General features: G+C 42.7%; 1 protein-coding gene across 10 annotated transcripts in view; it reads left to right on the top strand.

Moving 5' to 3' along the window:
• The window catches only part of TRPM6 (transient receptor potential cation channel subfamily M member 6), a 165,920-nt gene that overhangs the window by 133,861 nt on the left and 8,868 nt on the right, over positions 1–23,191 (top strand). For 8 of the 10 annotated variants that reach the window (XM_046022199.1, XM_046022196.1, XM_046022200.1 and 5 more), the window contains 9 exons: positions 2,144–2,235; positions 3,679–3,737; positions 5,361–5,386; positions 8,267–8,317; positions 9,769–9,834; positions 11,938–12,224; positions 12,515–12,597; positions 13,392–13,597; positions 20,424–20,475. In XM_046022199.1, the coding sequence (XP_045878155.1) occupies positions 2,144–2,235; positions 3,679–3,737; positions 5,361–5,386; positions 8,267–8,317; positions 9,769–9,834; positions 11,938–12,224; positions 12,515–12,597; positions 13,392–13,597; positions 20,424–20,475 (922 nt within the window). Of the gene's footprint in view, positions 1–2,143; positions 2,236–3,678; positions 3,738–5,360; positions 5,387–8,266; positions 8,318–9,768; positions 9,835–11,937; positions 12,225–12,514; positions 12,598–13,391; positions 13,598–20,423; positions 20,476–20,796; positions 20,983–23,191 lie in introns of all 10 variants that reach the window. The other 2 variants (XR_006820706.1, XM_046022198.1) reach the window with 2 other exon arrangements.

Consider the following 23,191-nt stretch of genomic DNA (forward strand, 5'->3'; position numbering starts at 1 on the left):
GGAAGAGGTGAGCCTTGGGTCCTCCCCCTCTATCACCATCTTCCTCACCCTCCCTTTTACTAATTTTTAAGCAGAAGGAGCTATGTGATCAGGTTTCATAAATATTTACAATTATTTGAGATACTGAAGTTAAGGTAAAATAGACACTGTATCGAGATCTATGTTATTATGCTTCTTTAAAACCTTGCTTTGTCTTATGGTTGGTGGTTTTCAACCAAGGGCCAATTTTGTACACATCCCACCTCTCTTCCCTGGGACATTTGACAATGTCCGAAGACATTTTTGGTTATGACAACTAAGGGAAGTACAAGTATTCTTGACTTCTAGTGGGTAGAGGCCAAAGATGCTGCTAAACATCCTACTACAATGCATGGGATGGTCTCTTTCCTCCCGACAAGGAATTATCCAGCCCAAAATGTCAGTGCCAAGGTTGAGAAACCCTGATTTATATTTGAAAATACTCAATTGTTTGTTAAATCACTGTGAATCAAATGGACTCTAATCTGAAAGAGACATTAGAAATTAAATTATTCAGAACCCCTTTTAACCTACAGATATGACTCGAGAGCTTAATTATTATCTTGCCTTAAATCACACAGTTTGTAAGAGCCTACGGTACAAAATAAACCCAAATGCCATACCTGAAGATATGATTCTAGGACCAATTGCCAATGTATTTATTTATAAATGTTTGTTTATGTTCTGATATTTAAGTTGTATGTTTCTCTTAAATTATTCAAGTTTTTTTATTGAGATATAATTGACATATAGCATTGTATTAGTTTTATGTGTACAACTGATTTGGTGTGTGTGTATGTGTATGTATGTAGTGAAATGATTGCTACAAGTTAAGTCTTTTCCATAGTTACAGTTTTTTCCCTTGTAATGAGAGTTTTCAAGGATCTCTTCTCTCAGCAACTTTCAAATATACACTATTGTTAACTACAGTCACCATGCTGTACATTACTTCCCCGGGACTTAGTTATCTTACAACTGGAAGTCTGTACCTGAGACCACCTTCACCCATTTCACTCACCCCCCAACTCCTGAGTTATTTCTTTCCAGTGACTTTCAAATAGAAAAAGATGCAAGTGGCAGAAGGGTTCTGGGAAAGAATCTCAAGTCTGATGATTAGAAAGGGAGAGAAGATGTAGGGATATGGGCCGACTCCAGGTGCCTAGTTAATCTGAGGAGACCAGGAGGCCCACTGTCTACCTGTCTACTGTCTACTAGGAAAAGCATATTTTTAACTTTTCCTAAAGGTATTTTAATTTTAGTTTTGCACTCTCATTGAAGCCATATTGATCATAACTACGATATTACAAAAATGTCATATGACATTTTGCGATTTTTTTTTCCAATAGATTTTTTTTTGCACTGTGTGTGTGTGTGTATGTGTGCGTGTATTTTTGGCAAAAAATCATCAGAGAAAAAAATGACTGCTGTTATTTCTCCTACATTTAGCCTGGGAGTCTTAAGCATTATTCTCAGAATTAATCTAGACCAATAATTTAATTATTGGCAGCTACTACACGCCAGTGATTCTGCAAGTACCGGTATAAAAACTAAGGACAATGATGATCCTTGCCATCCTCTTTAAGAAAGAGCTGAAAATGAAACGTGTCTTCTGGCATTCTTTTCTGTCTTTTGTTTTTGTTTCATTTTTTTCCGGTAGCCTACTATGATGCTTCATGCTGTTGTTAAGGAAGGTTGCCCTAACACTTTGGAATGAAAATTTCCTGTGTTTTACATAAAGCGTGGACAATAGGGTGTAGGAGAACAATTTGGAAGGAAAATTTCATGTGTTTTACGTGAAGCATGGACAAAAAGAATCGCTAAAGGTCTTCTTCTGTAGGGAGGACTCAAGTTACGGATCACTTAATGCTTGACTTTGATTAGAGAGCATAAATTATTATAAATGTAAAGGAAACTACTGGTGAATAGGAATACTGTAGAATATATAGCTTTCAACTTGAGGAAAAAAAGGACAAAAGAATCTTGGTAACACTTGCTAAAAAGAGAAACAGAAACTATACTCAAATTTAGATGAATGCACTATGTTCAGATCTTTCTATTTAGGAATGTGATTTGAATGTAACACATTTTCAAGCATTCTCTAATTTTTTTTCTTTCTTTTAACAAGGTCTAGAACCCTCTATATTTCAGAAAATGAAAGCGAAAGAAATGGAACAGCATGCTATCCAAGTCAGTGATTATCCAAAGCAGTCGCAAGAGGTAAAAACATCTAATTTGATATTTAAAAAAATTTTTATACACACTTCTGTAACTCCTTGACTGTGTCTGTTTTACCTTTATGTCCCTTAATTGGCTTCTACTTTTTATTGGTACTACATTTAAATCCTTGCTTTGAATATACGCTCAGTTTTTTCTACTCCGCTTTTTTTCTTCCCTTGTTGGTTTTCCTCCGTTCGGTTTACTGGTCCATCCAGTAATTCATCACGAGTGCTTTTAGCCTGAAAGATAAATAAGTCAGGAATTTTTGAAAATGTTCTCAAGTTTGTGAATGTTGCCAGGTGGAAGAAAAATAGGTATTTTCAGTATATGCTTTCAGGGATGGGGCTAGAGTCAACAGATAGAAACCACTGGGAGGCAGATGGAGCCCAATTTGAGGTGGAGCTTTTAGCAACTGGAGCTTTTTAAGGATGGGATGGTTTATTTCCTGAAGTAGGAAGCCCCTCACTTGGTGGGGTTTGGCAAACAGGCTGAGCCAGCGTCTCCGCAGACGTGCTGGAGGGGATTTGGGCATTGCCGCGTGAAGGGGCCTCCAACACTGAGGGTCTCTGATGTTACAGCCTGTGTTCCTTACCGTCTGCAAATATGTGCCCGCTTTCCTGCCATCGACCATGTGGGAAGCATGAGATCTAACTGTGGTCATGGTTTGGACATTATTTCTATGAACTCAGGAACTCTGTCCACATTACCTGCATGAATGTACATTAATGACCTCATGAATGTAATCTGTGGAAGGTTAAAAGTAAAATGTAAGACTGCTTGGAGGTGAGTGGAGGCAAGAACCTGTCTGCCATTCCCAGGTTTCAGGGCTGGGTGTGGTAATTAACCTCTGAGCTTCGTTAGCTGTGTCTCTAATATGGGGTCAATGCCATCCTTGGGAGATTATCGGTAGTGGATAACAAAAATAGGACCACGGGAAGTGCTTAGAGTGATGCCTGGAATGTAGTAGGTTTCAAGAAGTCATAGTTGAGGCTACATAGGAATTAGAATGATAAATTCCAAGTAATGTTATTCTAAATAACCATCCACTGAAACAACAATGTCCTGATAGAGGACATAGAGATATAACGATTAATGTTTCTTGCCAACCTATACCTTCATTCCTTCTTTTCGTGTCATTAACTGTTCCCTCTCATTTCTGTATATTATGTTTTCTCTGGGATGTCCCCATACAAGTAATTTCATTCTGTTAAAGTCAGTCAACACGCCGAATTGTTCAGAGATTGTGCTGACATTATACATCTTTCTAATTTGAGTTTACTGCGTCCAGTGAAAGAGAAACACTGAGTTAGAGGAGTGGGTTGGAGAGCTGGGGGAGGGTGGAGAACTATCCCCTCCAAGGTGTGTGTTTTGCAAATGTGTTACTGGAAGCCTGGGGTGGGCGAGTGTTTGGTGAACATGTAATGACCTTTCTCTTCTGCTCAGGATCCAAGCAGAAACTCTTCGTGGAGCTCCAGGAGCACCGCCCTCAACAGGAACTCCCCGTGAGTATTTTTCAGTGTCTGTTTTTAAGCATCATTGGCTTCTATTATTTTTAGCCTGTATTAATAGCCTGTAATAACCTGTATTAAGCCTGTAAAAAATAGCCTTCTATTTTTTAACCTGTAACAGAGGTTTAATTGGGTCAGAAAAAGAGGGAAAAGAAAGTGTTTCCAGTGATAATATTTTCCTTTTGTCGCAAGACAAAACTTGTTATTCTCCAAGTTTTCCCCTTTCTGGCAATAAGCTCCCACCTCAGTGCCTTTTAAGAAAATAATAAAACACGTACCTCCCACAGCAGATAGAGCATTTGTCTTTTCAATGTCAAAAAAGCACACGCGGAATAATGAGTATCCCATCTTTTCTGACAGATAAGATTGTGACATTTGCATTCAAGAGTAGGAACAAGCCTTTCTGGCCGAAAGAAAAAGACTGAAGACCGGAGAGTTCTAAAAAATTTTTTTTCCAAATTTTTAATTTCAGTTTTTGAGTTTGATCTTTTTCATTTTTGGTTTCTCATGAGCATCCTAAGTGTCTATCAAAGCAGTAACCCTTTGAGGATTGAGACAAAACAGGGAAGACAGGGATCAAAAGAGAGAGGAACTAGAGAACCCACATGGTTGTAGGCTTGAGCATTTTCCTGGAATTTTATTTATTCAGAGAAGTGGAGTTGGAAAACCAGCGAAGCAGAGTGATTGTTTGGTTTGTAGTATTTTCTGGACCTTCCTAGTTAACATCGTCAAATGATCCATCTGGCTCTGGGGCCAGAACTGAAAACCGTCTTCTGTATGAAGGGCCCATTGATACCAAGCAATGGGAAAGTGACTTGCAGTCTGCAGCCAGCTGCATTTGAGGTGGCCTTTTAAAATTTTTTTGTTTTTTTCTGGAACTCCCGTCCAGGTCTCTGTGTGCAAGCCTGCCTCTAGACTTCGGGTGCACACGACTTTCTTCTCCCAGAGGTTCGGTAGTGTGTGCTCACGCCGAGTGGTGGGTTATTGCAGCATGAAATTAAACAGTAGTTGTAATTGTCCTCTCTTCCCTAAGGACCTGCAATACCGGAGATATTCTTTGAACGCGTTTCTTCAGACTTGCCTATGGCCACTTGTGCACTTGAGCAGGGCAAGTGACAATTTACAGAGAGCTAATTTCAGCCCGCGAACATTTAGGGGCCACGTGGGCTAATGAAACTGATTTGTAGGCTTGTCCAGAGACATTCGCAGATGCATTTGTAGGCATCTGCTTTGCATAGTTCAGGAACCCTTTAGTATAATTGATCCAGAACAACACAAACACGGTTAAATCTTATATATGTCGTGTGATCACGTAGCTAATTGAAAACGAAAACCAACAACTGCTTTTCGGCTAGCTTAGGGCATGCACAGTAAGTGAATTATATGCATATGTGGTGCTCATTTTTTTATGAAAATAATTGTAGGGTTGCAAACCATTTCTCTGTTGAGAGAGATAGAGGTCGAACGACACTTCTCTTTCAAAGAAAGTCTACGTACACACATACATACACATGGACGTACAGACTCTGTATTGTTACTGTTGTACTTATTTTTTCTTTCTTATTTGTCACTAAAAAATTTAAAGCAGTATCTAAACAACTTTAATTTTTCATACAGGTTGAGAAGTTCAAATGGAGTTGACAGTAAGTTTTTATATTTTAAAATGTTATTTTTTTTTTAATCTCACTAATGGCAAGGTTCCCTCTCCTACTGAGATTTCTGCAGTCCTTGAAATTCTGTATGTGATTTTTGTCTACTGTAGGAAGTAGAAAGTTCAGTAGAAAACTAGGAAGTTGATCGTCTTTCTCCACCTAAATCAGGATCGATGTCTGGTTTACAGTTCTGTTGTTTTTTTTTTTTTAAATTGCCCGTTTCGGACAGTGATTTTCTAGTTTTCTCTGTGAGTGAGGGTGTTGCTACTGAGCTCACTTCGACTGTTCACTTCGACTGTCCGGCAAGTCCATCTGTCTGTTACATGCCGCTCACGAAGAGCCCTTCGTCTTGTATGTGGATACCTTTTCCTGTATGGCTTCCGTAGGACTTTGTGCCCCAAGTGGCTGAGTAAGGCTGGGTCGTATGAGACAACTCCCTGGCAAAGCCACTGTCAAGGCTGTTCTCAAACTTTACCACAGTCTACAAGCTCCTTTTCAGGTTCTTGACCTCTTGATGCCTATTGGGTCCCTTCTCTTCCCCAGCCCTGTGTGTCCCACTCTCTCTGGTATCCGGTCATCAGCTTTGCCTCCGTACCACCCCGGCCCCATCCTTAGGAGCTGTCTGTGTTGCTCTGTCCCATGGCTTCTGCCTTAGAGCCTCTAATATTTATTTTCCCATGTTAAAAAGTTTTGCCCTTGATTTTATGCTAGCTTTCTGGTGGGTTTCTCTCCCTTTGTACTTCCCTGTGTTCCCACTGGAATTATCTTTCTGAACAACAATGCATCACTTACATCCAGGTTTCCAGTGGCTTCCCATTACCTACAGGATAGGCTGCAAATACCTTAATCTTTCTCAAGCATCAGTGAGGGCCTCACCCAAATATACAGGCTCATGTTCATTCTTTCACTCAACATTTCTACCCCCAGGAATATGACTACCTACTATCTACCCCTTCACTTGGGTGTCTACAAGGCATCTCAAACCAAATCTGCCACCTCCTGCCTCACCCGTCTTAGGAAATGGCAACTCCATCCTTCCAGTTGCTGAGGCCAAGGTCTTGCCATCATACTTGATGCCCGTTTTCCCACATCTCCACTTCCAAACCATCAGTATATCCTTCAAAATATATCAAGAACCTGCTCACTTTGCTACTTCCGCATACCACTCTTCATCTCCTCCCTGGATTACAGGATGCCCTCCAAACTATTGCTCTCTGATGGTCAATTTCCAGAGCGCAGTCAGAATAACACTTTGAAACTGAAAGTCAGATCAAGTCACTCTTCTGCTCACATAGCATCTCCTCTCACTCTGTAAAAGCAAAGTCCAAGTGTGGTCTACAGAGCCCTGTTGATCTGCTCCTCCTCCTCCAACTTCATTTCCTCTCAGCACAGCCCACTCTGGCCACATGCTCCATGGTCCTGCCTCAAGGCATTTGCACATGCTGTCACCTCTGCCTGGAATTTTGCATCATTTTCCCATATGACTTACCTGTCTCTCCCTTTGGGCCTATGCTCATATTTCACCTTATCACAGAGGCTTTGACTTGCTATCCTTAAAATAATAACCTCCTTGTCTCTCTCACTTTCTAGCCCTCTAACTTGATATATATGTAATACTATATGTACTATATATTTACTTGTCTATTTATTTTCTCTTTCTTCTCACTAAAAGGTAGCCAGAGATTGTATCTGTTTTTACACTGGTCTTTCTCTTAAGCACCTAGTAGGTGTTCAATAAATATGTGTCGGATGAATGTGAACAAATTCTCACAGCTCCTTAAACGAGCCGGGATTGAAACTCAGCATTATCAGATTCAGATGCCCATGCTCTTTAAGAATATCACGTTGCTTGTTTATGAAGGTTTCCTAAGCCTCTGTGTACATCTCTGGTCTGTTACTTAGCCAGCTGTGTTGTGACTATAGTTTACAGGAGCTAAGCTCCCAGTATTTTGCATTTTCTTTTTTTCTAGGGTGGAAGCCACAACTTACTCAGATCCGTCCTGGCTAGCAGGACCTATAGCAGGAGCTGAATATGTTTATATTTTTTATTATTGAATGAATTCAAAAGAAAGGGCCTTTTTTGCTGATCTTACTTTTTACGAAGCACCCCCAAAGGAAGGGATTTTTGTTCCTTTCCTTATCTGGCAGCAAGAAGCCAGCGAGGTCTGTGAAATTGGGCTCATTATGCTGCTTACTCTACTAGGTATAAAGCAGGTACCACCATGAGACTAAAGCTCTCCACTTTAATTTTAATTTTATGAAATGGCAAAACTGTTGCAAAGGATTTCTCTGGAGACTTGTAATTTAGGACTTGAGCAGATAGAGGAGAACGAGTTAAGCCTGCAGGAGGTGAGCCCATCAAACAAGTCCCTTGGTGTCCTAGTCTCCGCCCACTCCTTTGTTTCTGGTATATGCCTCTTAATTTGTTTTCATCACTTTGTTGTCATTTTAGGTCAGTGAAGTAGACTGCTAATAACTTGGTATTAATAATGTCTTCATATGGGTACTGCATCTTGGTGGGAGCTCAGAGAATTGTGCTTTGGGGATGTCATGAAGTGTGATGGGCAGCCCAGTGCCTTCTGCAACCCAGAGGTGTAATTGGTTCAGAGGAAATGCATCTTTGAGGCTAATATTACCTGTCTTTCTTCAATTCCCTATATAAATATGTTTGGAGATATTACATTGATGATTGGAAGCTGTCAGGATACCATGCCCAGTAATGTGGTTAAAGAATATTAGGCAATCTCTCTCAAATATGGAGAAGTCGTTCCGATTAACCTGTTCAATAATAACTTTGAAGGCAATATATTCATAAGCATGTATTTATCTCCAGCCAAGTAATTAAAATGCCAATCTTCTCTATAATTTCAGAAATCTCAGCCTCCTTAAAAAGCCCTCCAGAGCCTCGCCATCATTATTCAGGTAGGAAGCATGTGCGCCTTGACGTGTCAGCTGAGCTAAAAGTCTGCGATTCTGCAGCTGTAAACAGAAATATTGATGAATCGCCGAGTATTGACATGACTCCCAACTTGAAAGGCTGTGCGTTCACTCTCATGAGAAGAGCATTCAGACGTCTTACCTTGCCATTTATTTACTTGGGAAAACAAGTTGTTAGGATTTAAGAGATTGTGGGATTAAAAAAAAAAATGTATGGGCAAGTGCCAAATGGTGAAGAAAGGTGACCTTGGGGTCTAAACATTCCTTACAAGCCCAAAGCCAGACATCTCCGTATTTTAGTTTGGAGCCGGAAACGAGTTCTTTAAAGGAGGATTTTATACCCTCACTGGCCCTCAGCAAACATAGCCTCTGAATGAAGGCCAGCCCCAGCGAGTAAGTCCAACAAAGACACCTGACAAGGGTGTTATTTAACAAGATGTCCAGGGCCTTGACTCTCATAAGCGACATCGCTTCACGGCGCTTCGGTCGGCTTCCTTTCAGAGTGGGAATAATTATACTTGCCCTTCCTGAGGAACAGTCTGCCAGAGGGCTAGCTGGGAGTGAAGAGGGAAACACTTTGAAATGCAGAGCCGTAGAACAACGAACTGGACTTGTGCCACCGGTTGGTCTCTTGCTTGCCATTGCTCGCAGCTCTGGAGGAGATGAGACGCGGGCAAGGTCTTCGATACAGTCTAAAGCTCAGCCCCGGGGTACGAGGTCGGTGGTGTGACACTTACCATTAGGATCATGTCAAGGTCACGTGCTCAGGGCCCAGTAAGAGCCTGCCTTATCCGGAATTCTCCCCCGTGCAGGATTCCAGACTGCATTCCGTGCCCTTCTGACTGGGTCTTTCAGCTCAGCAGTAATCCAATATTTTGACTCCAGCTGTCAACTTTAGAAAGTCTGCTGAAGAATACTGTAGCTCATATTGACTCTGATCTGTTAGGGTACAGCTCTCAACAGGCAAATGCAGATCACTGGCTTCTAATTAAAACTGGCCTTCAGTTCTCCCCGGGAAAAGAAGGTGAACTGTGCAAAGTCAACAGTAGATGTCCCCACAGTCCACTGTGCGCTAGACGTGCTCTGGAAAAAGAAAACCAGAGAAAGGAAGATACAGAACGCTCTTTAAAAGAAAGTTCCACATATGTGTGGATGAGTCTGTGATTTGGTCTTCAGGAGAGGGGAGGTAATAGCCCCACGCAGACCAGGTTATATAATCTCATATCATTTCGAAGACTGGGGGATGGCCTTCCTGTGTTAAGGCACAGTTTATTTTAAAAGCTGGATTATGGAAAATATTTTTGAGGAAGGCAAAAATAAAGGGTCTTTGAAATGAAATATTTTAGCCTTATACGCATAGGCTGGTGTGGGGAGGCTTTCTGTAAGTTCAGTCCACTGATGCATGCTTAAAATAGTAAATCTGTTTTTGTTTGCAGCCATTGAAAGGAACAATTTAATGAGGCTTTCTCAGACTATACCATTTACACCAATCCAACTGTTCGGTGAGTGTGCCATTTCTACCTTCTTGAGGCCGTGCCAGGGCAGAGACAGAGCGGCCGAGGAAATCACAGGAGAAACCCTTTTGCATCGTCTTCCTTGAAAATTCTGTTTTGCCGGTGGTTGCCGTTTAGTGCAATTAATTTACTGAAATGGAAATTCTTGTTAACTGTCCAGCCAGCATCCGAGGTCAGAATCGAATACTGTGGGGATGGGACCTATAATGGGCAGCAGTTGAGAAAAAAAGCAATAATGTTGCACCAGGCATTCACTGATTTAAGGCTGGAAGTAAGTAGGAAAGAAAAGAACCAACCAACCGTGTGTAATGAACACAGAACAAAGCGATAAATGTCAATACAGTAAAAACTAACAGGCATCTAAAGAGAAATGCTTTGTATATTGTTTTCAGTTTGTTTTGTTTCGTGTAAACTAATTGCTCTTAGCTCAGATAGTAAATGTCATTTTTAAAGGCTGGAGTGGTAAAGAAAAACAAGCTCGCCTTAAGCCAAGGCTACCAGAGTCTCTCTGTCCAGCCAACTGACAATGTAACAAGGGTCCCCACTCTGTCCTAGATCTAAATTCTCTTCACACGGGGACAGATCAGATGGCTCCCGAGCGCAGACACAAATGCTTCCCCTTCCCTGTGGCTCCATGGCTGGTTTTGCAACTCAGAAGCCGTGCTGTAAACCCTCTAAATATTTAGAACTCTAAAGAGACCTTCAGTGGCGTTTATCTGGGCACCAAGAATAAATATTTGAAAATGTGTTACTGAGGATTACCTAGATGTGTTCCGTTCAGTTCAGTGCAAGAGTGAGCAAATAGATTCTTTTCTTGGTGGCCCGGTATAGTGTTACCCAAAAAAGAAAAAGAAAGAAAAAAAAAAAAGAAAGAAAGAAAAGCATTTGAAACCAGAGGTGTAAGGAGAAAATCAAACCCAGGCTGGACGGAAGTTGTGTATAGAACGTTACTTCTGCTATGAAGCGTTAAACACTGTCGTAGGCGGCATCTAGGCTTGAATTGTTCCCCGTTCGACAGCCTAAAAGTGGAAACCGTCCAGCAGCCCAAGAGTATTTTAGGTGTAAAATCTTTTAAGTGGGATTGAGTTTGTATCTGAAGTTCTAGTTCACGTTAGCCAAATTGACATATTTAATCTTTACAACAACCCAGTGAGCTGAGTGTCATTTTTACTTTCATTTTATTGATCAGGAAAGTCAGGCCTGAAGTAACTTATCCAAGGGCACCAAGGAAGGAGGGAGAGGAAGGAGGGAGAGGCAGGAGGGAGAGGCAGGAGGGAGAGGCACCAAGGTACAACCATGGTACTGACTCCAGTTATGTTAAACCTCAGATTCTCAGTGGGCGTCGTAGTATCACCCGCAAGGGGGCAGGAATAGGTTTTTCTGTATAAAATGCATATATTTGTGTATACTTACCTGTAGATATATACAATATATTTTCGGTATTAAAATGTCATAGAAGGGGGGATTAGGAGGGGCACCTGGGTGGCTCAGTGGGTTAAGCCTTTGCCTTCGGGTCAGGTCATGACCTCAGGGTCCTGGGATCGAGCCCCACATCGGGCTCTCTGCTCAGCGGGGAGCCTGTTTCTCCCTCTCCTCCCCACTCATGTTCTCTCTTGCTATCTGTGTCTCTCTCAAATAAATAAATAAATAAATGAAATCTTTAAAAAAAAAAAAAAAGGGAGGGGGAATCGAGAAAAAAAAAGCCTAATAAGGCTTATAAAGGGATTGATAGTGAAAGCATGGGGTTAAACTATCTCTTCGGAAGTATTTGTCTTTAAAAAGGAATCATAGCCCTACTTGTTTGTTTTTGTCTACTTGTAGTTTACAATAAGAACAACCTAATTCTTAAGTATTATTTGATGCTTGTCCCCTCCTCCCCTTTCCCACCCTCTCAGCTCCTCTCCCCCTACTGGAAAACAATGTGGCCACAGTCCACGCCTTTATCCTGTACTTGTTCCTGCCTAGGTGGAATTCCCGCTCTCTTCCGATCCTTTGGGAAACTGAACTGATTCTGAGTTGTTATTTAGGACGCTGTAACATGTCACACCCGTGAGATGTCCTTGAACTTCTCACCTGTACTGCTTTTTGCAGCAGGAGAAGAAGTGACTGTCTACAGGCTGGAGGAGAGTTCCCCTCTGGCCCTGGACAGGAGCATGTCTTCTTGGTCCCAGCGCGGGAGAGCGGCCATGATCCAGGTGCTGTCCCGAGAGGAGATGGATGGCGGGCTCCGGAAAGCCATGAGAGTCATCAGCACCTGGTCTGAGGATGACGTTCTCAAAGCAGGGCACGTTTTCATTGTGAAGTCCTTTCTGCCTGAGGTTGTGAAGTCATGGCACAAAATCTTCCGGGAGAGTACTGTGCTTCACCTTTGCCTCAGGGTAAGTTCGAGACCCGGTGCCCACCTGGAGGGATTGGCCGAAGAAAGCTGTTCTGGCTGCATCCTGATTAGAGGCCATTTCCTTCAACCCAGAGGACAGCCTGTTCTGTTCTGGACGTGGTGGCGTTCCCCCACCTTTGTTCTGTAGAACTTTTGCTTTTGGAGTGGAGTGTGGTGGGAGCTGAAAAAGACTAAAAGTCCACTGGGGGGGACTCTGGTGCTTCTGTGTTCATTGACTGGCACACATATGATAACAGATCCATGTTTTTATCAATGTTCCCTACTTTGTAGGAAATTCAGCAACAAAGAGCTGCTCAAAAACTGATCTATACCTTCAACCAAGTGAAACCACAAACCATTCCTTACACGCCAAGGTGAGTATAGGGACTATGGGTACCCTGGCCCTTCATTTTAAGTACAAATTTCTCTCCATTTTTTTTCCTCAGGCCTGTTAGTCATGAGAAATGCCAAAGCCATGAAGAAATTCCCCATATGATCTTATTTTGGGGTTTTCCTTCTTTAGTTCTGGGGACCGATAAGGGAGTTAGATGTCCCAGGAAATCTTGGCTTAAACACTGAACTCATGTGCGTGGAAAAGAGAAGCTCAGGCAGAAGCCATGACGGGCAGAGCCTAGATGGAGTTACTAATGTCCGGGAATATTATAGAAGAAAAACATTTCTGTTGGAAGCCCTGTTTCTTCTCCTGTTTTCTTAGAGAAATTAGGAACTTTCTGAGAATGAACTCCTGTTACTTTTGCTTGAATGTCTCAAGACTCTTACATTCATTAGTAAGATAGATCGTAAGAGATCAAGGTAGATCCTAATAGATCAGGATAGATCATAATAGATCAAGATAGATCATAATTTGGTGCTGGGGATTATGGTAAAGTTTTACTGCTTCAGTTACAAGGAACTTGATAGAGCACAGCAAGAAAAGTTGAGTCTGCTACTCATAAAAGAGTTGGAAGGTTTCTTCAAAGACAGGGGAGGTGGATAAGTGTGGGGAAGACTGCCAGTCCTTGCATTCTGTCCCTGCCTTAGAAAGGTGGGGCATGTGCATTGAGGCTTCTTCGGGCCAGACTTTAGATATTGTCCCGGGCTGCTGACTGGTAATGTTTCACCTTTGCTGCCTTGTGGGGACTCAGTGGCCTCCTTTCCCCCCTCATAGGTTCCTGGAAGTTTTCTTAATCTACTGCCATTCGGCCAACCAATGGTTGACCATTGAGAAGTACATGACAGGAGAGTTCCGGAAGTACAACAATAACAATGGTGATGAGATTTTCCCCAGCAACACCTTGGAGGAGCTGATGTTGGCTTTTTCTCACTGGACCTATGAGTATACCCGGGGAGAGCTGCTGGTTTTAGATTTGCAAGGTAATTGATCGTGCAAGCGTGATTGATACAAGTATGAAGCACAGTTCAGAAAACATTGACCAGGGATGGTTTGTCCATGTCCTTGTCACCTACACTTGACCCTGGCTCTTTCTTTGCCCAAAGCCACAGTTAAGGTCTTTCAATAGAGATATTCCCAATAGTGTGTGCTTTTTTTTTTTTTCTTCTTAATTTGAAAACTGAAAGATGGTATCTGTTTTCTGAACTTATTATTTGTGAAACTGTCCAATATGTGAGGAACCAGACGGGTATCCCAAGATATCTTGCAAGAACAGGGATGGGTAATGTGTGGAGTTGCTCTACCTAGTTTTTTTTTTTTTTAAATTAATTCAGTGTAACAGTACTCATTGTTTTTGCACCACACCCAGTGCTCCATGCTCTACCTAGTTTTGAAGGGAGGCGAGGTCATTTATTTCAGAGACATTGTGCAGTGATGATCGCCAGTTACCTGTTACGCTGTTTCCCACTTAGCTCAAGAGGAAAATGTAGGCATGATGAGCTGCCTAAAATTAAAACATGTCTTAAACTTTAATCTAAATTGGGAGTGATTTTTTAAAAAATTTACTTGAAAGAGAGTATATGGCAGGAAGGGGCAGAGGGAGAGGGAGAGAGAAGCTCCAAGTGGACCCTGCACTGAGCACAGAGCTCCCTGTGGGGTTTGATCTCAAGACTCTGAGATCAGGACCTGAGCCAAAAGCCAAGAGTTGGTTACACAACCAACTGTACCACCCAGGTGCCCCTAAGTGGGGAATGATTTTTGTACCAAATATTTTAATTTTATGGCTTTACCTTGAGCTTATGTTCATAATAACAGTAGACATGCATTTATACACCTAGGAAAGTGTAAATTCTGTGCATTTTTCATGATTTTGAGCTCAGGGCTTTGGCAGTTTATAATTTAGCCTCCTCTCTTTGCTGTGTACCTTGATATGACAGTTCATGAAGCACAGACTCAGCCCGAGAGAGGTGACCCAGTACACTCATAGTTAGTGGAAACCTTTGATCAGTGCATCTCCCCACTATCAACACCTCCCATGTGACTTATAATCCTGAAGCACAAAACAGAGTATCTCTAGCAGGCTTTCCTTGCAGACACAGAACGAAATATGTATTCAGGTCTAAGTTTAGTCCTTGGGCTCACTGACTGGGGCTTTGGTTTTAAATAAGGGATTTAGTCCAGAAACTTTCCCAGGAGCTATCTCATTTAATCCCAGAAGCAGCACCTCAAGGTAGATATGATGGGGACTGTAGGCCCAGAAAGTTTAAATAACTTGCCCAAGGCTGCACAGCTACTAAAGAGGGAGCCAGGATGCAAACTGACCATTCCATGTTCTTTCCTTCTCACTGTACTGTTTTTCTTTATGAGTCTCCTAGGACATAACCATGTTATGGTTCCTATAAACAGATTGGGCATATTCCTTGTCCTCTCTGACTTTCCCACCTCTCCAGTCCTGGGATTCTGTACCAAAAGCCAGGCTTGGAGGCTGGGCACAGCAGACATACATAATCCTGAGGCATTGTGAACAATGCCCAGTAAATTCTGATTGAAATTTATGCCATATGTTCAAGGATGTGTACAGACTTTTTCAACTACACACAAGTCTCTCTGTCTTTTCAGATCGGCACTGTTCACAGAGTTGAGTTACATTTCTAACCCTCAAACACAATATTTAGGGAAGCAATATAAACAAAGTTACAACAGTCAACATGATTCGGCTCTTCAGCCAGCAAGTGTGTGATCCATGTAACTCAGCATGCTCGTGCCCACGGCGCTGCTTTTGTAGCTCATGTTGGGGAGAGGCTGATTATTTTCATCTGTATTTGAGTGCCTGTGCTCTGAGTTTTGGGTGGAGTTGTTTAAAAAGCAAAAACAGAAACAAACAAACAAAAAAAACAACCAAAGAAAAACTTTAAGGAATTAATGATGGCTCTTTAGTGTGTTTTCTATTCCACTTGAATAGGTTTTTGTTTAATGATGTTTATGTTTGGGGATTTTTATGTCCCTAAGTAATCCAAAGTGACATTAAACAGAACAAATGCTGCGTTGATAGTCTTGGGGGGGGTGGGGAGGGAAATGGAATTAACTTTATTCTTTTACTGGGCAATTAATGTGAATTGCAGAAATAGGCCACTCCAAGAAACTATGTCAAAACACTGACCTTCAAAGAGGAGGACAGTGGGCCTCACAGAACGAGCATGAAGCAACTGAGATACTTACTGGAGAGTTTTGGCCAATTGGTGAGGCCTGAGTTTATGGAAGAAGATGAATCCTATAATAGTAACTATGAGCAGTTACACGACTATAGCTACTAGCTAATGCTTACCAAGCACTTATTTTCTATCAGACACTTGAGTAAAGACTTAATGCATTATGATATTTAATCCAAACCAAGTTGGAAGGGAAACATGAGGAGAATATATGTATTCTCAAAATGCCATCGTGGTTTTTGGTTCGGTCTTGGATTTAGCTGATTAGTCTTTCTGTCGTTGGAGAGATGATGATCTCCGTTGTTCAGGTGGTATGGAGTGGCGACTGAGAGGCCTGGTAGCAATAGTTTAGAGGAAGAGGCCTGGAGTTGCAGTGCTGGGGTCTGACTCTTGGCTGCAGCGTGAAGTAGCTGTTGTGATGGGGGGCAACCACCTTGAGTCCTACTTCCCTCATTTGTAATTGGGGAACTGCTGTTATGCACTTAACTCATTGTTGATCCCTCCTGTTAAGGAGCTAGAATGAGGCAAATTCTTGGCCCACAGTAAGGCCTCCATAATGCTAGTTATTGTCATTAGTATTCTCCAAGTGGCTCTTTAAAACAGAAGTGATTCTTTATCAGCTTGCTGTGGCTCCCAGTTGCTTAAGGGGAAAAGAAGAATGAGAAACACTCTGGCAGTTCATCCTGGCAGTTTTCTTTTAATTCTGCTTTCTACTCTCTTCCGAGGGAGTGCCAGTCATGAACCCAGTAACTGCCTGCCACACTGGGCCTGGGAGCTGAACTCTAAGGAAAGGCTTGACCAGTTTCTTCTGACTTGTAATTTATGCTGTAGTTTTCCACTTGCTTTCCATTTAGAAATCCTACATGCGAGGACCTGCCTCATCAGCATTACATGTGAAATCCAGCATTTGATTCCCAGCAATGGCAGTGAAAAACAGTTACACTTCTAATCATAGTTGTCTGGAGAAGTCTGTCTGTCTGTCTGTCTGTCTGTCTGTCTGTCTCTCTCTCTCTCTTTTTTTAGAGAGAGAGAGGCTGGGAGAGGAGTCAAGGGAGAGGGAGAGAGAGAATCCCAAGCAGGCTCCATGCCTAGTGCAGAGCCCTTTCGGGGCTCCATCTCACGACCCTGAGATCATGATCTGAGCCAAAATCAAGAGTCGGACACTTAACCGACTGAGCCACCCAGGTACCCCTAGATCATTCTTTCCTTAAAAGCTCATTTTATTTTTCAAAGAACTTTGGAGATACCAGACTTTTTTATTCAACAAAGCATTTCCAGAATAAGTCAGCATTCCCATCAGCGCTACCATCCTGAATTCTGCTGCTACAAAGAAAGTACCTTATTTCCACGGATTTCGAGGCTCACAGATGTGTCTCAGGGTGGTTGGGATCGGAATGTGTGTGTCTGAGTTCCTCACGAGGGCACGCAGCATGCACCTGCACAGGGGCGTTTACCTTGTTAACGTCAGTAAACAGGTGTGATTGGGATTTTTTGGTGTTGAAATGCCCAGTTTTCTTCCATATCTTCTCACTCTCTAGAACGTTCCTGCTGCCATTGGAGGGCCCCCAAATATGCATTTAGTCGTGAGGCTTTGAACCATCAGATTGGGTTTAGGGATATAAAGATTTGTGGAGGCTCCACGGTCATTCTTTTAGAGGAATTTATTCATTAGGGAAGTGGGATAATCAGAACATGATTTTACCAGTGGTAAGAAAGCAGAATTTTATTTCAAAAGAGGCCTTGATAGAATAAAGATAATAAAGGTAGCAGTTGACATTTTTTAGCTTCCTCTGGGACCCTTTGCTAAGCAGCTTGCGTACAGTAGTTCATTTCATCCTCAGTAAGCATATAAGATAAGGCCCATTATTATTCACACTTTCAGATGAGAGCAGCGAGACTCAGATCAGAGAAGGTGTCCAGGTCACGGAACTAGAAGATTACAGAGCCGTTAGTGGGACCCAGACCCTTTGACCCCTGCCTGTCTAATAGGCAACAAGATTGAAAGTCAACGGGAACTGACGTGATTTTGATCAGAATTTTTCTCCCCTGTAAACTTCCTTTTCCCCCGTTGGTATGACCACTTGAGGTACTGAGCATTTCCAGCTTAAATTTAGTTTCCTTAGCTATCAGCCTAAAGCTCTCGTCATTGCTGGGAAGTCCAGGCTTAAAGTTAGATCTGAGCATCAGCATGAAAAGGATTTTTAGCTTCTGGAGCTTCTGGAGTCTCTCTACTGATGGTCCTCGGACAATCTTTCTGTCTGTTTTTCTGTGTATTTACTCCATCATTAGAAAAGTGGAGTCAGGGGACCCTGTTCCTTCTTGTATCTGTAATGAGAAAAATACAAAGAGCCTGGTCACTTCCTGTGACTTTTTCTTTAAAAAGAATAAAGCCCGAGCCAATCACATTGTACACACCTCCCCATGAGCCTGAGTTTCAGCCTGACCGCTCCTTTCCCTGTGCAGAAATCAGTGTATGGAGACTGTAAGCCAGAGGCTCTTAAAGAGAATCCAGAGGGTCTGTGAACTTTGATGAGAAAACAAATTACACCGCTATTTTCACTAACCCACAACTGAAATTCATCATTTCTTTCGATTATGGGGGAGACCACAAACCACAGTGGCATTAGCGGTACCCATGACTGTTTGCAGGAGCAATTACCGATATTAACAAAGCACATTCCAGTGTTGGCAGATACTGCAAAACGCTGTTTATATGTATGACGTGATGATACGGTAGTTATAGACTTGCACTAGATTCTGTTATTTAATGTGTTAATGGAGAAGCACGTGTATTGCAGTACAACTTAAATATTTTGATGACTGTATTTCAGTATCATTGGTTTCCTTTGTCATCCTATGTATTTAAATTATGCATTTTTAAAACATTAACCCAGGCTGGCAAAGAGGGTCCTGACATGAAAATGGTTGAAAAGCCTTACAACAAGCAGGTTATTTTTCTAAGGAAGTCAGTTTCTTGGGAGAAAGGTCTATAAACTATAAGGATTACATTTTCTTATGAAAGGTTTAGCATATGGTAAAACATACTGAGCATGGCAAAAAAAAAAAATCTTTTTTAAAATAGCGGTTAGAAAACATGAATATTTTTTACCGAATAGAAATACATAATAAATCTCTACATTTCATTTGATTTTTTAAAAAAATGTTTTATTTATTTACTTATTTGAGAGAGAGGGAGCGTAAGGGAGGGCCAGAGGGAGAGGGAGAAGCAGACTCCCCGCTGAGCAGAGAGCCCAATGCAGGGCTCCATCCCAGGACCCTGGGATTATGACCTGAGCCCAAGGCAGACACTTAACCAACTGAGCCACCCAGGCACCTGTTTCATGTGATTTTTTAAAATAGTTTTCCCGCAAGGTTGCTCTCTTGCAAGCAAAGAGAACCAGTGCAGTTTAGAAGCCAATCTCCAAAGGGGCTGGGGTGCACCCAAATGGTGCAATTCCTCCCCATCAGCTTGCCCCGACGAGTTATATCCGGCGGAGAACCGCTCCTCCCACTTGCATTTTATAACCGATTCGCTCTAGGTGTCGACTGCTCTTTCCATCCGTGTCAGCGCTGAATTCCACTCCTGCTGTCCTTTTACACTCTGGTGTCCATTTTTTTTTTTTTTAAAGATTTTATTTATTTATTTGAAAGACAGAAATTACAAGTAGGCAGAGAGGCAGGCAGAGAGAGAGAGGAGGAAGCAGGCTCCCTGCCGAGCAGAGAGCCCAATGCGGGGCTCGATCCCAGGACTCTGGGATCATGACCTGAGCCGAAGGCGGAGGCTTTAACCCACTGAGCCACCCAGGCGCCCCTGGTGTCCATTTTTTTAAACACCTAAATTGTATGAAAGAAAAACGTTGGTTCAGGAAAGTGCCCATGGCAGAAGCACACCCCTCAAAGAACTTTCACAAGTGAACCCGTGTGCAGCCAGCACCCACATCTGGAGGCGGGGGTCCTCGAAGTGCTCCTGTTGGTAAAGGCTGTGTCTATACAGCATCTGGTGGGCGTCTCCGATGGAGGAGAGGTTGTCTCCGCAGAACCTCGCAGCCCCTTGAGCCTTGCTGGGCGCCGTTGGACTCCACCTCTGGACCCCACGGCCTCAGGAGAGGGACACAAGGTTCGGCTCAGCCCACATCCTCTTCTCATCACTGGTGAACTGTGCAGCCTCCGACAAACTGCTTAATCTTCTCGAACGTCAACATATTCATTGGCAAAATGAGGACACAAGGGCGCTAATACTTCTCCTTTATAGTTGCGGAGGATTACAGAGACTGTAATTAGAATGTCTGGTGGAGACAAATGGTCAATGAATGACGGATGCCGCTATCAGGAACTGTGAACACACCACCGAAATGTTCGTTTGCGGCCTCCCAGTTTATTACAGCATAGGAGGGGGGCTGCGGGAGACCGTGGATTAGCTAAAATGTGCAGCAGGCACACCTGCGTAATTGTTATAGTCCATTGAATTCATATAATGTCGAATTTACTACAGGGTGAATGTAAGTTTAAAGAAAGAAATTAAGATCTGGATATTAGTTTCTTGAATTTCTGAGGAGATGAAATCCCCATTTGCTAAATGCATTTTATTTTTTCTTTGGAGGTGTTGGAGAGAATTTGACTGATCCATCTGTTATAAAACCTGAAGACAAACAGTAAGTTGATTAATGAGGTTATCATTTAGAAAATTGCTTTTAACACGTATCTTTTTTGGAAAAAATAATTTTTAAGCATTTATATTTCTTGCCTAAATCCTAGAAAATTTTGAGATGGCTTACATGTGCAGAGAAGCCGGATATCTCTATTAGATATCTATGTATCTATATCCAATACAATGAGATTTTTTTAAAAAAAATTCACAGATTAGGAAATGGGGACAAAAAGAACATATGGAAATAAAATAAGATGAAATTTGGAGTTAATACACGTAAGTGGAAAGTATAAAGACCGATGCAGTAACTCGGATTTTGTTGCAGATTTAACCCTGAGTTTTCTGGTGGCCCAAGCCAATGAGAAATATGGGGGAGCTCAGCTTCTGTAGGCGTTGACGGGAAAACGATGTCATAGGAGAAGCCTAGCTCCCCTTGCTGGCCTCACAATGGAGTCACTTCATCTTCTCACGGCAGGGTGTTCTGTCACAACGGAAGGCATAACGTGTGCTGGTCAGTAACAGCAGACCTACAAGAGGCCAAAGCAGCGGGGCTTATATAGGAAGCATCAGAGTGTCTGACTTAATTGAGGGATGCTCTTAAAACTGTATAGAGGAATGAGTCATCTGCCTGTCCTTTGAATTCTCATGGGCATTTGATCCCATACAGAGGCACCAGAGGGTCTGAGGTTGTATTCTTCTGTTCAAGGTGGAGGGCAAAGTATGGTGAGGCCGATTAAGGACTGATCAAAATGGCAGACAACAGCGGTTCTTAAACAGGAGCTTTCTCTACCATCATGGAGCTTGTTAAAACACAGATTGCGTGTTCATGAGTCAGAGGGGCTAGGGTGAGGTCAAATGAGGTAACAAGCTCCCAGATGATTCTGACGCTGCTGGCCTGGAGACCACACTTTGAGAACTGCTAGCATATGGTATTTTTACTTCTCAGTTGTCCTACGTGTCTGTATTTGGCCCCTGTAGGAAAAAAATGTATAAAAGAAATTACATATGTGGGCAATGTTCATACGATAACTTCTGAAATTTTTACTTCTCTCCCACAGGACTCATACTATAAACATTCATGCTTTAATGCTCTTCTTTTCCTCAATGATTTACGCTAAATATCTTCTCGTCTGTATAGGCATCTTTGCAGAGAGGTCCGTCTAAATGTGTATTAGCTTATCTCTTTGGCCTTGGTGAGTTAGAGGAGATAAAGGGGATCCATACGCCCGTATGCATCCAACTTCTATGATATTTGAGCATTGAGTTCACGTTGTAACCCTTAGGTACAGGGAAAGGCTTTATTATTATTTTTATTTTAGCAGAGCTGAAGTTGTTTTTAGCTAAGGATATTATTTCTTCAATAGCCCTGTGCTCCTAAAGGTTTGTAGTAGGAAACTTGTACTCTAAGTACTTCCTTCTTCCTTCATAATTTTGCAGTGAAGAATGTTTTGCATATAGAACGAACCCAGTTTATGTATACTCTATCATCTGTTACATTTTGATCTCAACGTGTGTCATTTAATATGACCTGAATATTTCCACCTTTTAGCATTCTAAGAAGATCGTGTTATCCCACTTGACAGACAATGGCGTTCTGTAGGCCAGTGGGTCTCAATTTCCATTAAGGTCACCTAGGAAACTAAAAAAAAAAGAAAAAGGAAGGAAAAAAAGCTGAGAATGAGTATCAAATCAAAATTTCTGAGGAGGGGGCCCTGGTGTTAGTATTTTTTGAGAAGTCCCCCCTCGAGATTCTGCTGGGCAACCAAGGAAGGGAATCTCTTGTCTTAGGACCAGCTTCTGTTGTTCATGACTTGAAGACAGGAACTCTGTGGAGATTGATAGGATGGCATCGCTAAGGCTGTCTGGTTTGTGGGGTGCCCTCGTTTGGGGTGCCGTTGGTTTTCCCAGTGAAGGTGAACTTCTCACAGTGGTGGCAGGTGGCGTCTACTTGTTTCACTGAGACACACAATTTTGAGTGCTGGGCTTGTGAACCCTTTGCTACCCAAAGCAAGGGCCACGGGCCAGTCACGGTGCACCACGTGGGAGACTGTCAGCCACGCAGACTCTCCAGCCCCTCGCTAGACCTACTGACTCAGTTATGTCGGGATCAGCAGGTGACCTGGTGTAAACCACAGACGCTGGAGAAGTGCCTGTTCAAGCAAGCGCTTTCACGTGCTTGCTGTACCCCTCACAACAACACGGGCAGTAGGCCTCTCCCGGCCCTGTTCCCCAACGAGAATACCGAATCTGGGTGGAGATGGGTAACTTGTACGCGAGGACAAGGGGTCCCCGAAAGAGAAGAATCCTCTACCAGAGGAGAAGAGTTCTTGCGGCACAGATTCGGGTATTACCTGTAGTGCCTGTTGTCGCCATCCTTCCCCACACGTGTGCATGTCAAGACACGGTCATCTGGCTTCCCCCCCGCCCCCAGACCCTGTCTGGCCGGTCACTGCACCCGCTTGGGTCACTGAGCCTCGGAGGAGGTGGCCTCAGTCACCACCTGTCTGGGGTTGTTTTCCATTTACTGCCTTGCTGGATGGGGGCCTGTGACAAATACAAAAGGACGGTAACGGAGATTACATGTTCTTTAGGAAATCTGTGTATACTTGGCCCTGACTGGCGTTCCCGCGCTCACGGAACCGAGCTACCACTTGCTTTCTCCTGTGCCATAGAAGATCCGGAAAATAGCTTCTTGTTATTACTGTTCTTCTTCACTTTGC

Source organism: Meles meles, chromosome 11 (assembly GCF_922984935.1).
Source record: "Meles meles chromosome 11, mMelMel3.1 paternal haplotype, whole genome shotgun sequence".
NCBI lineage: Eukaryota > Metazoa > Chordata > Mammalia > Carnivora > Mustelidae > Meles > Meles meles.